Here is a 15,134-nt window from a genome sequence, read left to right on the forward strand (position 1 = left end):
ATGATGTCTCCATGATGTCTCTTGGACACTGCGACAGAAGACAGAGAATGACCCTTGACCTTTGAAACTTGCTTCACATGGACAACATAACATACATACAACAGTGCACATCCTCATCATCATCATATTGATATCAAAATGTACCAAGAGTAGAAAGTACTGTCCCATTTCAAGTTTTCAAATGTTTAAACATCTTTTGAAAATATAGCAGATAGATCGGCCTCTGAGATGTAGCCTACCATGTGTTGCCTCTGAGATATACCATAGTGCAACTTTCATTCATTTTTGACCCCTCTATCACACAAAACCCTAACCCTAACCCCCCAAAAAATAGTTCCATGTGATAGAGAGGTCAAAGTTGTACGAAAGTTGTGCTAATATTTTAGAAATAGGTCAACGATACAAATGACTCTAGTTTTGTGGATTAGTGTAGGCCTAATTTAAATGCGTGGCAATCTGTGCCCTCCACAACATGACCAGAACTATTCAATTCAATTCAATTCAATTCAATTTTAATAAAATGTCAAATCACAACAAGTTGTCTCAAGACACACTTATTACTACTCACCATAATATTCACCAAAACCAGAGCAGAACTCCCACCACGGGACTCGGGCAATCAATTAATACAGTTGCACACACTATATTAATGGCAAGTATTTCATACAGCTTTAAGTTAAAAACTATCCCTTTAAGTAGCCTAAGTAGGCATAAACATGTTTTTCCCGTTTTTTCCTGGCAAGCGGAACCATTCTCCCAAGACCCGGTGACTCCACACGGAGCAAATAGCGCGACGCACCAGCCAGCGATTGTTGTCCTTAACCTTGCATGCACATTTATTTATCTCTCTCTCATCAATAAACGTAACAAGTAATTAATCCATAATCAATCTATCAGACAGTTCGATCCGTCATGTCTCTGGCAGCAGAAGCCTTCGTGTCGCAGATGGCAGGTGAGGATTTGTATTGGCCTTTGTTTTAACGGTTAATATTTTTACTTGACAATTAGCGTCCCAGACCCAGACCGTTTCATAATTACGGATACGTTACTCAATTCATTCATTAAAAATATATAGGGAATATATATAGTAAAATATCTAAAATTGTATCACTATGCCATATGTTGTTCTTTGATTGATTGATTGAAATATTTATTAAACAGTTTGCAGAATGACAGTACATTTCGAGCACAACTCAATACAAAGACTGTTAACTGTGAGTGGACGACCCAATAAAGCATTACACGTGTTTACAATGAGGGTCCACCTTGTTCAATTCATCAAAACATTTACGTACAAATAGACTTCTATAGAGCCAAAAAAAAAAGAGAACATGAATTCATCATAAAGGAGGTAACAATTAATGGAAAAGAAACATATACAGTGAGGGGGGAAAAGGGGTGGGTCTCCTCTGACATTCACAGCTCTAAAACACATGTCACGCTTATGCAATACTTTAGCAGCTGTGTTGTGGTTTGATTGATTGACTGAATGAAGTGTTTGTTTGTTTATGTAAACTTCTTAAGGACCTCCACATTAACGTCATGTATTTAATTTCCTAGGCCTGCTGTCACAAATTATGATTACATAATCGCCTAATTACAATTATTTGAGATGAAAGCTGTTATGTTTGGCATGAATCTTCAATCGTTTCCCATGTTGAAAAACGTCCAACGTCCAACATTCTTTTCAAGAAATATCAGAAATAACAGATCTAAAAGCTTACAAACACATGTTGTGTTTTACCCTGTAAGTGAATCATGCAAACAACCTATTTGAACTAAAGTGCATAATGTACATCCACTGCGTAATATACCCTATATGCCATTTCTAGAGTGTTTTTGTTTATACCATTTAATCAAATATAGCTTTTCATACATGTATTTGTTTATTTTCAGCTGTTGAACCATGGCCTGAAAATGCCACTTTGTACCAGCCACTGAAGGGTAAGGTGTGTGTGTGTGTGTGTGTGTGTGTGTGTGTGTGTGTGTGTGTGTGTGTGTGGTGTGAACTTGTTTATCTAGGAAGTATGTTACATGGTGAATGTTACAACCATATATTGTTTACAGTATGTGCTTGTTTTTTCTTTGTTTTTTTCTTTAGAAGATCAGATATTGTTGTCCGACTGTGCTTCATCGCTCGCTGTTCAGGTGAGATAGTGTGTGTGTGTGTGTGTGTGTGTGTGTGTGTGTGTGTGTGTTTGTTTTCAATGATAATGGTCATGAACAGCAGGGGGTTTCAACTGATTTTGACCCAGGCAGGGACCACCACATCCTGACTAAGAGCAAGGACTGTCTAAAGAGGACGAGACGCGAAGACAGTGTACGGGCGACGCCATGTTGCTCCCTGGAATGAAAGAAACATGCGCAGTGGGCTTTATGCAGCCGACACTTCCGCGTTCAGGCTCAGCTTCCTTGGTCTCAACTGCGCATGTTTCTTTCCTTCCATGGAGCAACATGGAGTCCACTGTACGGTCTTCGCCTCACTTGCAGAGGTGCATGGGAGTGGAGCACGCATTTCTTCAGCTCGCTTGCAATAGGTACAAAACACAACGTCTTTACTGGAATCGTACACCACCCATGGAAAAGTAGCTTTCCAGGCAGCATTGTAGTATCTCTTTTGCTTCCCACTAGCGCTGCTTGGTTTAGCCAGGGGAGGGCGGTGTAGGACAGGTTTCAGCGGCGACAGGCTCTCTCTCTGCTGGTTGCTGCTGCAGGAAGCATTGGCACTTAAAAGTGCCGTTGGAATAGTAGCTTCTTCGGCAGGTTTAAGCGGCGACAGGCTGGCATCACTGGAGAACTGTAGCTTCCTCTGGACGAAGCGACCCTTCTTAGCTGGTGGTGGTTTCATTGTGAATGAAAAGTAAGCATCACACTGTACTGTAGGCATATTTATACATACCTGGCTAGGTGAAAACAAAAGAAACCCGATTAGCATTTGAGTACTTGGTGGCCGCACCCAACCCATTTTAACACCTCTGAACAGCCAGTGGAGAGGTTCACATTTTCGGAATGGGTACATAGTATGCAGTCTGTGACAGAGTCAGAAAATCTGTAATGTAACTAATGTTAATATAAAATGTCCACGAAAATGTTCATGGGGGCTAAAAGGGGCTATTTAATTCTTCATGGGGGCTATAGCCCCATAGCCCCCACAGAGTCGACGTCGTTGATGCCAGCGTGTATTGTATGCGTGTAGACAGGGCGGTGGTGGCTCAGGGGTATAGAGTGGCTGGATGGTAACCGTAAGGTTGCCGGTTCGAACCCTGTGGGCTCCCCCAGAGTTAGTGTCGAAGTGTCCTTGAGCAAGACACTGAACCTCCTAATTGCTCCCGATGTGCTGGTTGGTGCCTTGCATGGTTTCACTTTCTGCTGCCATCAGTGTATGAATGAATGGGTGAATGTAATGCAAAATCTCTGTAAAGCGCCTTGGATAAAGTCGCTATATAAATGCACCATTTACCATTTAGACTGACATGGCTCCCTGTGAGCTACAGAATCGATTTTATTGATCACATTTAAAGCCCTTCTGTGGACTAGCTCCATCAGCTACACCACAGACACACTGGGACCCCCACAGGTCTGTGGACTAGCTCCCAGCTACACCACAGACACACTGGGACCCCCACAGGTCTGTGGACTAGCTCCCAGCTACACCACAGACACACTGGGACCCCCACAGGTCTGTGGACTAGCTCCATCAGCTACACCACAGACATAGGAACCCCACAGGTCTGTGGACTAGCTCCCAGCTACACCACAGACATAGGAACCCCACAGGTCTGTGGACTAGCTCCCAGCTACACCACAGACATATGAACCCCACAGGTCTGTGGACTAGCTCCATCAGCTACACCACAGACATAGGAACCCCACAGGTCTGTGAGCAGCCTCACATCCTCAGATTAGGGCCCTCCTAGTTCCGGCCTCAACTCGTCGGGCCCCTCTGCTTTGAAACGCCCTCCTCTTGGCTCGTAGGCGAGCAGAGTCAGTGCCCTCCTTTTTAAACGGCTTTTAAAAACACGTTTGTGTATGCCAAGTGTTTTTCATAATGCTGTTTCTCTTTTGTCTTTGATGTTTTGTTATTTTATGCTTTGTTATTTCTGATGCTATGTTGATGTTTTCAATTGTGTTGTTTTTAACCTGTACTGTAACTATATGTTTGGAAAGGTGTTATACGAATAACATTAATTCATTAATTCATGTAGTTGGAGTATAATAAATAATGCTCCTGCTGTTTGTGCTGCCCCCTGCAGGCCTACCTGAGGATGTGTTCTCTGCCGGTGCAGGTGACCTGCAAGGCCAACGCTGAGTACATGTCTCCATCTGGTGAGTAACAAACAACTACACACAAACTACACAACATACTGTAACTACACAACACAAACTACACACCACAAACTACACAACACAAACTACACAACACAAACTACACAACACAAACTACACAACACAAACTACACAACACAAACTACACAACACAACTCCACACAAACTACACAACACAAACTACACACCACAAACTACACAACACAAACTACACAACACAAACTACACAACACAAACTACACAACACAAACTACACAACACAAACTACACAACATAACTCCACACAAACTACACAACACAAACTACACACCACAAACTACACAACACAAACTACACAACACAAACTACACAACACAAACTACACACCACAAACTACACAACACAAACTACACACCACAAACTACACAACATAACTCCACACAAACTACACAACATACTGTAACTACACACCACAAACTACACACCACAAACTACACAACACAAACTACACAACACAAACTACACAACATACTGTAACTACACAACACAAACTACACAACATAACTCCACACAAACTACACAACACAAACTACACACCACAAACTACACAACACAAACTACACAACACAAACTACACAACACAAACTACACACCACAAACTACACAACACAAACTACACACCACAAACTACACAACATAACTCCACACAAACTACACAACATACTGTAACTACACACCACAAACTACACACCACAAACTACACAACACAAACTACACAACATACTGTAACTACACAACACAAACTACACACCACAAACTACACACCACAAACTACACAACACAACTACACACAAACTACACAACATACTGTAACTACACACCACAAACTACACAACATACTGTAACTACACACCACAAACTACACACCACAAACTACACAACATAACTACACACAAACTACACAACACAAACTACACAACATACTGTAACTACACACCACAAACTACACAACACAAACTACACAACATACTGTAACTACACACCACAAACTACACAACACAAACTACACAACATACTGTAACTACACACCACAAACTACACACCACAAACTACACAACACAACTACACACAAACTACACAACATACTGTAACTACACACCACAAACTACACACCACAAACTACACAACACAACTACACACAAACTACACAACATACTGTAACTACACACCACAAACTACACACCACAAACTACACAACACAAACTACACAACATACTGTAACTCAGGGCTTCTCAGTCCTGGGGACTGATTTCAGTCCTGAGGATTTCATAGGGGTCATTTAATGGCATCAGTGTAGATTTGCAAAAAAGCATTTTCAGTCTTGGGATTCTTTTTGGCTTTAAGCCCTGTGTAACTACACACTGCAAGGCCAACGCTTGCTCCATCTGATGAGTAACAAACACTATACTGACTATATGCAGACCAGGGCCACCTTGCTGCTGGAGTTTGGAAGCGCTCGTTTTCAGTAAAGCAACGTCCTGCTGCCTTCTGCACCGTGTGCCAATTCTAAACGGGTGGTACGCAGGGCCGTTGAGTGATATCCAACAAGCGCTTCCAAAACTCAAACACACAACAAATAATCACCTGCAAGGAATTTCTTGATAGAAAGTAGCTCATAAGATTTCAGATTTGTATTGAAGGGACAGCCCCTTGAGATGCAGCATCTCATTTACAAGAGGGACCCATAAAAAAACAGAAAAGCATACTGTACACAAATACACAAAACATGCAGTACACAAGATACAAACAGATATACAAATACATACATATATACACAAATAGCTTGCTCACCCTCTTCCACCTACACCACCAACCACCACATAATACACAGATTATGTAGATAAGGTCACAGTGCAAATATTTAACATGTGGTGGATTTTTATGAAACAAACACTTTGCATGTAGAAAGAGGATAATTCAAGCTTTCCGTACAAGCTGCGATGTTGGTGTGTTTGACGTTGTTTAATTAATACAATCAGATACAGTAGGACTTTTCTGATTGGACGTATAGGCTGTCTACAGAAGGTTTTCAAGTATTCTGATTGGATGTTATAGGCTGTCTACAGAAGGTTTCTGATTGGACGTATAGGCTGTCTACAGAAGGTTTCTGATTGGACGTATAGGCTGTCTACAGAAGGTTTTCTGATTGGACGTATAGGCTGTCTACAGAAGGTTTCTGATTGGACGTATAGGCTGTCTACAGAAGGTTTTCTGATTGGACGTATAGGCTGTCTACAGAAGGTTTCTGATTGGACGTATAGGCTGTCTACAGAAGGTTTCTGATTGGACGTATAGGCTGTCTACAGAAGGTTTCTGATTGGACGTATAGGCTGTCTACAGAAGGTTTTCTGATTGGACGTATAGGCTGTCTACAGAAGGTTTCTGATTGGACGTATAGGCTGTCTACAGAAGGTTTCTGATTGGACGTATAGGCTGTCTACAGAAGGTTTCTGATTGGACGTATAGGCTGTCTACAGAAGGTTTCTGATTGGACGTATAGGCTGTCTACAGAAGGTTTCTGATTGGACGTATAGGCTGTCTACAGAAGGTTTCTGATTGGACGTATAGGCTGTCTACAGAAGGTTTCTGATTGGACGTATAGGCTGTCTACAGAAGGTTTCTGATTGGACGTATAGGCTGTCTACAGAAGGTTTCTGATTGGACGTATAGGCTGTCTACAGAAGGTTTCTGATTGGACGTATAGGCTGTCTACAGAAGGTTTCTGATTGGACGTATAGGCTGTCTACAGAAGGTTTCTGATTGGACGTATAGGCTGTCTACAGAAGGTTTTCTGATTGGACGTATAGGCTGTCTACAGAAGGTTTCTGATTGGACGTATAGGCTGTCTACAGAAGGTTTCTGATTGGACGTATAGGCTGTCTACAGAAGGTTTCTGATTGGACGTATAGGCTGTCTACAGAAGGTTTCTGATTGGACGTATAGGCTGTCTACAGAAGGTTTTCTGATTGGACGTATAGGCTGTCTACAGAAGGTTTCTGATTGGACGTATAGGCTGTCTACAGAAGGTTTCTGATTGGACGTATAGGCTGTCTACAGAAGGTTTCTGATTGGACGTATAGGCTGTCTACAGAAGGTTTCTGATTGGACGTATAGGCTGTCTACAGAAGGTTTCTGATTGGACGTATAGGCTGTCTACAGAAGGTTTTCTGATTGGACGTATAGGCTGTCTACAGAAGGTTTCTGATTGGACGTATAGGCTGTCTACAGAAGGTTTCTGATTGGACGTATAGGCTGTCTACAGAAGGTTTCTGATTGGACGTATAGGCTGTCTACAGAAGGTTTCTGATTGGACGTATAGGCTGTCTACAGAAGGTTTTCTGATTGGACGTATAGGCTGTCTACAGAAGGTTTCTGATTGGACGTATAGGCTGTCTACAGAAGGTTTCTGATTGGACGTATAGGCTGTCTACAGAAGGTTTCTGATTGGACGTATAGGCTGTCTACAGAAGGTTTCTGATTGGACGTATAGGCTGTCTACAGAAGGTTTTCTGATTGGACGTATAGGCTGTCTACGAAAGTGTACAAAGTACAAATATTTACCTTGGGATGTAGTAGAGAGACGAATGTAATTATGAAGTATTGCAAAAATGGAAGCTCTTTACAGTACTGGAGTAAATGACTATAGTAATTGCTTTGGTGGATTTGATCTAACCATCTGTCTGTCTGTCTGTCTGTCTGTCTGTCTGTCTGTCTGTCTGTCTGTCTGTGTCTGTAGGCAAGGTTCCATTTGTCCACGTGGGGAATCAGGTGGTGTCTGAATTGGGGCCGATCGTTCAGTTCACCAAGGCGAAGGTAACACACACACACACACACACATAGTGAATCATTGTTATAATGAATCAATTTTATAATCTTTGGAGCAATTACTTTTTAATTTCTGGTCCACGTTTGAAGTTAAATCACGGCAAGGTAAACTACAACATTACAACCCCAACCTCTACCAGAGTGGTTTTCTGAGAAACCTAATGTTTCTATAAATCAGTGATTCTCAAACTATTTCATGTCAAGGACCCCCCCAAGTGATATACAGTATGTATTCTGAACAGGACTTATGTCTATACTGTATGTACAGTAGCAATGTTTAGCCTTCTTCTATATGCACTTTGTATCTGTACAGTATCTGTATCTGTTCTCCCTTTGTCTCACTTTATGTCCTTTGTACAGTACAAGGTATCCCTGTACTTCTGATTATGTGGACATAAAGAAACGTGTGTGTGTGTGTGTGTGTGTGTGTGTGTGTGTGTGTGTGTGTGACTGTGTGTGTGACTGTGTGTGTGTGTGTGTGTGTGTGTGTGCGTGGTGTGTGTGTGTGTGTGTGTGTGTGTGTGTGTGTGTGTGTGTGTGTGTGAGTGACTGTGTGTGTGTGCGTGTGTGTGTGTGTGTGTGTGTGTGTGTGTGCGTGGTGTGTGTTGTGTGTGTGTGTGTGTGTGTGTGTGTGTGACTGTGTGTGTGACTGTGTGTGTGTGTGTGTGCGTGTGTGTGTGTGTGTGTGTGTGTGTGTGTGTGTGTGTGTGTGTGCGCGTGCACAGGGTCATTCTCTGTCAGACGGTCTAGATGACGTTCAGAGAGCAGAGATGAAAGCCTACATGGAGCTGGTGAACAACATGCTGCTGACTGCTGAGGTACACACACACACACGCGCACACACACACACACACACTGCACGCACACACACACACACACTGCACGCACGTCACGCACATATACATACACACACACACGCATGCACGCACGCACACTGCATGCACACACATATATATACACCGCACACACACATATGAACACAAACACTGCACCCAAAACCACACACACATCCCGTGCCAGCCATTTTTGTCGTTTTATGAAAGGTTTTGCCTACAGTACCAAACGTCACTCCCACTACTACTCCTGAGTCTCATCTGATTGTTTCTCTCTGCAGCTGTACATCCAATGGTGTGACGAGGCTACAGCTACTGAGGTCTGTCTGTCTGTCTGTCTGTCTGTCTGTCTGTCTCCAAAGACTGCTTTTCTAGATACAGTTGTCGTGTGTGTGTGTGCGTGTAAATGTTGTCAGATAGTTTTTTTAAATTCTCTTATTTCTGAGTATCAGAATTAAGCGATAATATTACACGAGAAGGTGTGCTTTACTGTGATTATTGGCACGACGGTAATGTGGTCACAGGAACGAGACGAGTTCCGCAAGTTAATCTTTTTTTTTTACAAGTGAATCTTTTTTTTAACGTAAATGCTCTGTTTCTCTGCGTATCAGCAGGCTAACGTTACGCAGCCCTTTTGCCTCGCCTTCAGACGGGGACAAAGACTGTAAAGAGCCAGTGTAGCCTTTAGGCCCTTAGACTTACGCTACACATTTGAAGCGTTGGACTGAACTGGACAAAAGATTGCACTCTGGATGCACAACAGCACTTTAAAAAAAAAACTGTGCTGGTAACGTTTTGTTTTTAAGGATAGCACCATGCCACTTTATTTATTCATAGGTTGTGCGTGGTGGTGTTGGTAACTCTTAACTCTTCCATATGAATTGCACGTCATCATACTGGGGCTCTTTTTTAAATGTTTGTCCCTGTTTTGTTTTAGTTTTTAGCTTTAGAAACGATATTTCATGTTCTTTTGTATGAAAGTACATACAGTAGGAAAATGACAAATAAAGTGATTCTGGTTCTGATTCTGATTTGTGTGTGCGTGTCATTTCCTCCAGATCTCCCGCCCGCGCTACAGCAGTCCCTATTCGTGGCCTCTCAACCACATCCTGGCCTATCAGAAGCAGTGGGAGACTCGCAAGAAGATGAACGCCATTGGCTGGGGGAACAAGACCCTGGAGCAGGTAGGAACGCCATTGGCTGGCTGAACACAAGACCCCCCCCCCCCCCCCTGGAGCAGATTGGCAAACCGTCTAGTCTAGTGTTCGCTGAGCTTGTAGATCTGCTGTTTGGATCCGGCTCTCAGGCTTGCGGCTCCTAAATTGTGGAATGCACTTTCCATTACAGTCAGAACTGCAGACCAGGGGGGCAGTCAGACAGATATTTTGTGAAGCCACTGAGGAAATCGGGATTTCCTGAAAGTTCATATAATGGCCTGTTGTGGCGCTGTCATTGGGCCCAAAAAAACCCATAGCCCCATAGAAGTCCATGTATTTGGGCCCAACTTCACCTAGACTGTATTACCTTAATAAACATGGTCATGAATACTTTCTGCTTCCAGTCACTAGTTTAAAGTCTCATTTCTCATGTCATAATATTCTTTTTGGAAAATTATGGTCCCATTTATAAAAAACATGACCATAAAGTCGAGTATGTTCTGAGGGGCGTGGCTACCGTTACAGTCTATGAACGGGATCCCCCACCCACTCGAGTCAAAATAAAAACCAACGAAGAAGATGGGGGGAAGTCCCGCCTCGTTGTCTGGGCCAGCCAATGGGCCAGCTGGGCCCAAACGGATCTAGAAAGATGGCGACTTCCATTGCAAGGACTGACAGGCTTCATTTTACGTTCATGTTAGACCCGCGGAACGCTTTGTCCATATTTTTTACAGTCTATGCTGCAGACTCACTCCCCGATCTTCCGCTGTAGTCTGAAAACCCACCTCTTCAGACTCCATCTTAGGCCATAGCAGATGCCCCAGCCTTGACGACCTTACAGGCGTATGCAAAGGCTCAACTTATGTAACTTAGGATAGCATTTTATGTAGACATAGCACTATATAGTATACATGTATAGTTTCATTAGATATTCCACTGTTACGTTCTTAGCTCACGTATGATGTATAATATATGATACTGTATATTGCCATGTTTTTTTGTTCTTGCTTAATTTAAGTCGCTCTGGATTAAGAGTGTCTGCTAAATGCCTAAATTGGTTAAAAGTATGTAACAAATAGCATTGGTAAGGTTGCTGTCCTCACATGTGTAGTAATAGAAAGCATGTGTTGTGTTGTAGGTCTATGAAGACGTTAGTCAGTGCTGCCAGGCCCTGTCTCAGCGACTGGGGACACAACACTACTTCTTCAACAAACAGTAAGTTCCTAAATGTTCCTTCCATTAAGTCCTCCATCGTACGCTTTAACGCTTAATTTCCCCAGCTACCTTTTTATCGGATTTCTTTCTTTCAGATGTCTTGTTTGTTGCTTTTGTCTCAAAGACGTAGTGAAATGAATATCCCCCCCCCCCCCCAGCAGTCTCGTCGCTAGTCGCAGTAGAATTAGGTCACATTCTCACCAGAGAGCTTTGCTGCGATTTAAAACGAAAGTGCGCTTCGTTTGGCAGGTGTGAATTAAGGCTCATTCGAATCCTAATGCGCAGCAAAGAACCGCATTTTACTCCGCCCAAAAACGGGGGTTTCGCTTCGCTTCCAATCGCACTCGACTACGATTCGGTGCAGGTGTGAATGCAATCCGCAGTAAATAAAGGAAATGAAGCAAACAATGTGGCGGGTGAGGAGCTGAACACAGTTGGAGACGGAGAAGGCATATTTTACGCAGCGCAAAGATGTCCCGTTACTGTGGATAGACTTGGTCGAATGAGGAGACTGGAGCCCTGATCGAAATGAGGACGTGTACATTAATCAATTGCTTAGGAAAACACATAAAAACACTGCAGTGTATTATAGCCTACAGAATATTCTGTCTGTCTGTCTGTGCGTGCCGTAAACATGGAGTGCTGTCACTGTGTGGGGGCTGGGGAGTTATATCAGTGCACTCATGCAGCGCTGTGCCTCCATGCCCAAAAGAACAGTGTGTGGCGGCTGCGTGCGTAGAGAGAGAGAGAGAGAGAGGGGGGGGGTCCCAGACGGCACGACACATGCACGTTATGAGTGTAATTTTATCACCATAGATTTCACTGTGTAGGCTATAGTTTATGAATGGAACACATTGATAAAGGTCCCCCCCTGCTGCGTTTCCAATTGCTGCGGATGACAGCTGTGTGAAGGCAAACCGCAGCCAATTAAATAATATGCAAGAATCCCAATTTCCCCGCCCATACGCATCCGAGTCTACCGAAGTATTAGGTGAGAATGTGACCTTAATCACGCCTCCCGTTGTTGTCGATCGCCTCTAGAGTGTTTTGGCTACATCTAGCTGCATCTAGCTACATCTAGCTGCTACAGCCACATTTGAGATAACATCCGATCCGTCGCTAAATGTGCTCCACTGCTATGAATCGCTGGGCGCTGCTATAGGCCTTTAGTCTTACTTTTAGTCATCATAGCATAGCTGTTTTTTGGGGGGTTTTTTGGTCAGTGAAAAAAGGTAGTATGTGAACATCTTTCGTCACCGTCGACCGTCTCGCGTTGCCTGAATGTTGCCTCTCGCAATTTTCAAATGCTTCCGTCGTCCAGTCTGGAGCAACGGAAGCTCTGATCATGAGTAAAATATAAATGCTTCCGTCGTACAGTCTGGAGCAACGGAAGCTCTGATCATGAGTAAAATATAAATGCTTCCGTCGTACAGTCTGGAGCAACGGAAGCTCTGATCATGAGTAAAATATAAATGCTTCTGCCATACATTCTGGAGAAACGGAAGCTCTGATCATGAGTAAAATATAAATGCTTCCGTCATACAGTCTGGAGAAACGGAAGCTCTGATCATGAGTAAAATATATATGCTTCCGTCGTACAGTCTGGCGCAACGGAAGCTCTCATCATGAGTGAATATAAAGTAAAGCCTCCTCCCCACTTCCGTTTCCGTTTACAAATTTATCCTAATATAAATAGAAATCATATTTTAGATTCTAAGCATATATAGCTTGCTACTTAATAGGCTCTAAAGATATTTTAAAATATATTTTTGTGAACGGATATGATATGATATGATATGATAATAGTACTTTATTGTCAGTTCACACTGAAATTTGTCTTGCCAAAATGACAAACGGATTACTCCGATTTCGGGAGCTGCCGTTCCAGAGCTTTCGGAGGTTGTTTAATAGCTGCGCGTCGTGCGCGAGCCTCCCGTGGACCAACTGACCAGCGGTGTGCCCGCTGTGTGGTTCCTCCTCACTCCCCAGGCCCACAGAGCTGGACGCGCTGGTGTTCGGACACCTCTTCACCATCCTGACCACGGCACTGACCAGCACCGAGCTGGCAGAGCGCATCAAGACCTACACCAACCTGGTGTCCTTCTGCAAGAGGGTGGAGTCGGCCTACTTCAGCGACAAGACCTCCACCTCCTCCTCCTCGTAAAGAAAGAAACCTCCATCCTCCTCCTCCACCTCCTAAAGACCTGGAGTCCTTCTGCAAGAGGGTGGGGCAGGCGTACTTCAGCGACAAGACCTCCACCACCTCGTAAAGAAAGAAACCTCCATCCTCCACAGCCTAAAGACCTGGTGTCATTCTATAAGAGGGTGGAGCAGGCGTACTTCAGCGACAAGACCTCCACCTCCTAAAGACCTGGTGTCCTTCTACAAGAGGGTGGAGTAGAGTCTACTTCAGCGACAAGACCTCCACCTCGTAAAGAAAGAAACCTCCCTCCTCCTCCTTCACCTCCTAAAGACCTGGTGTCCTCCTGCAAGAGGGTGGAGCAGAGCCTATACTTCAGCGACAAGACCTCCTTCTTCTCCATCTTCCTCCACCTTCGTCCTGTCGGCGACTCGTTCTTGACATTCTGCCTTTTTTATCCTCGTTTTCATTCCCTTTAATAATAACTACTACAACTGGAGCGCTAGCAAAGCCGAAAGGAATACTTTGACCAAAATAGGAATTAATAATTTATAGGAAAAACAAAAAATAGGGGGCGAAGTATTCCATTCAATTCCTGAATTCTTACATCTGCAGACCCTACTGCACCCCCCCGCAACTCTCTCTCTCTGTCTCTCTCTCTATCTCTGTCTCTCTCTCTCTCTCTCTCTCTCTCTCTCTCTGTCTCTCTCTCTCTCTCTCTCTCTCTCTCTCTCTCTCTCTCTCTGTCTCTCTCTCTCTCTCTGTGTCTCTCTCTCTCTCTCTCTCTGTCTCTGTCTCTCTCTCTGTCTCTCTCTCTGTCTCTCTCTCTCTCTCTCTCTCTCTCTCTCTCTCCCCAACATTGTTGCCATAATGTTTTCATGTACTGATCGGTAGAACTGGGCCACGTACAGCACATACTGTAAACTTATGGATAAAATCAAATGTATACTTTTTGTTTTGTACCAAATACTGTTTGATATTTCGCGCCGCCGTGGGCATTGATGTCCCAGTGTTGTTAGATCTTAACGAGGGGCGAAGGACGACACATCATTAGGATCACAATATCGGGAAGTTCCAAGATAACATTTTTAGGGCCCTATTTTCGCCAGTCCTTACCACTTATATATCCCTAAACTTCTTTGCGTTTTAGTTTTTTTTAACCGTTTTGAAAAACATATCTAGCCGATCGACATCGACTCGTTGTGAGCTTGTAGATCGGCTGAATTGAACTATAGAGGGTATGAGCGTGCATAAAGTGAATGGCAGATCTCGTGGCAAAGGTGGTGGCAAAGTTAATTTAATGTTGTTTAAAGTAGTTTAATGCAATCAAATAGTTATCTGTTTGGATGTAGGGGCTGTCGAGGCCAGGAAGTAGTTTTTTGCCACTCAGTAAGTGTTCCCGCGTAACTTCCGGGTTTGATGATGATGTCACTACGCTATAACCTCTATTCAAAAATGATTTTCAAAATAGTAAAAAGAAAAATAGGGCAAAGAAGTTTAGGGATAAGGGGTAAGGGGTGAAGTAAGATAGGGCCCATATTATCCCTAAACTTCTTTGCCTTTTTTGTACTATTTTGCAAAACATTTTTTTAATAGTTA

At 43.4% G+C, this 15,134-nt stretch overlaps 1 protein-coding gene across 1 annotated transcript; it reads left to right on the forward strand.

Annotated features, from left to right (window-relative positions):
- Nucleotides 1-802: 802 nt before the first annotated feature.
- mtx2 (metaxin 2) lies at nucleotides 803-13,667 on the forward strand. Its single transcript, XM_080781594.1, has 10 exons — nucleotides 803-952; nucleotides 1,897-1,944; nucleotides 2,102-2,148; nucleotides 4,254-4,326; nucleotides 8,102-8,178; nucleotides 8,916-9,008; nucleotides 9,305-9,343; nucleotides 10,082-10,207; nucleotides 11,319-11,395; nucleotides 13,385-13,667. Exons 1-10 carry the CDS (start codon nucleotides 913-915, stop codon nucleotides 13,557-13,559), a joined length of 795 nt encoding a protein of 264 aa, XP_080637720.1. The 5' UTR covers nucleotides 803-912; the 3' UTR covers nucleotides 13,560-13,667.
- The last annotated feature ends 1,467 nt before the right edge of the window (nucleotides 13,668-15,134 follow it).

Source organism: Protomyctophum bolini (genome assembly GCF_963924005.1).
Source record: "Protomyctophum bolini genome assembly, chromosome: 14".
Classification (NCBI taxonomy): domain Eukaryota; kingdom Metazoa; phylum Chordata; class Actinopteri; order Myctophiformes; family Myctophidae; genus Protomyctophum; species Protomyctophum bolini.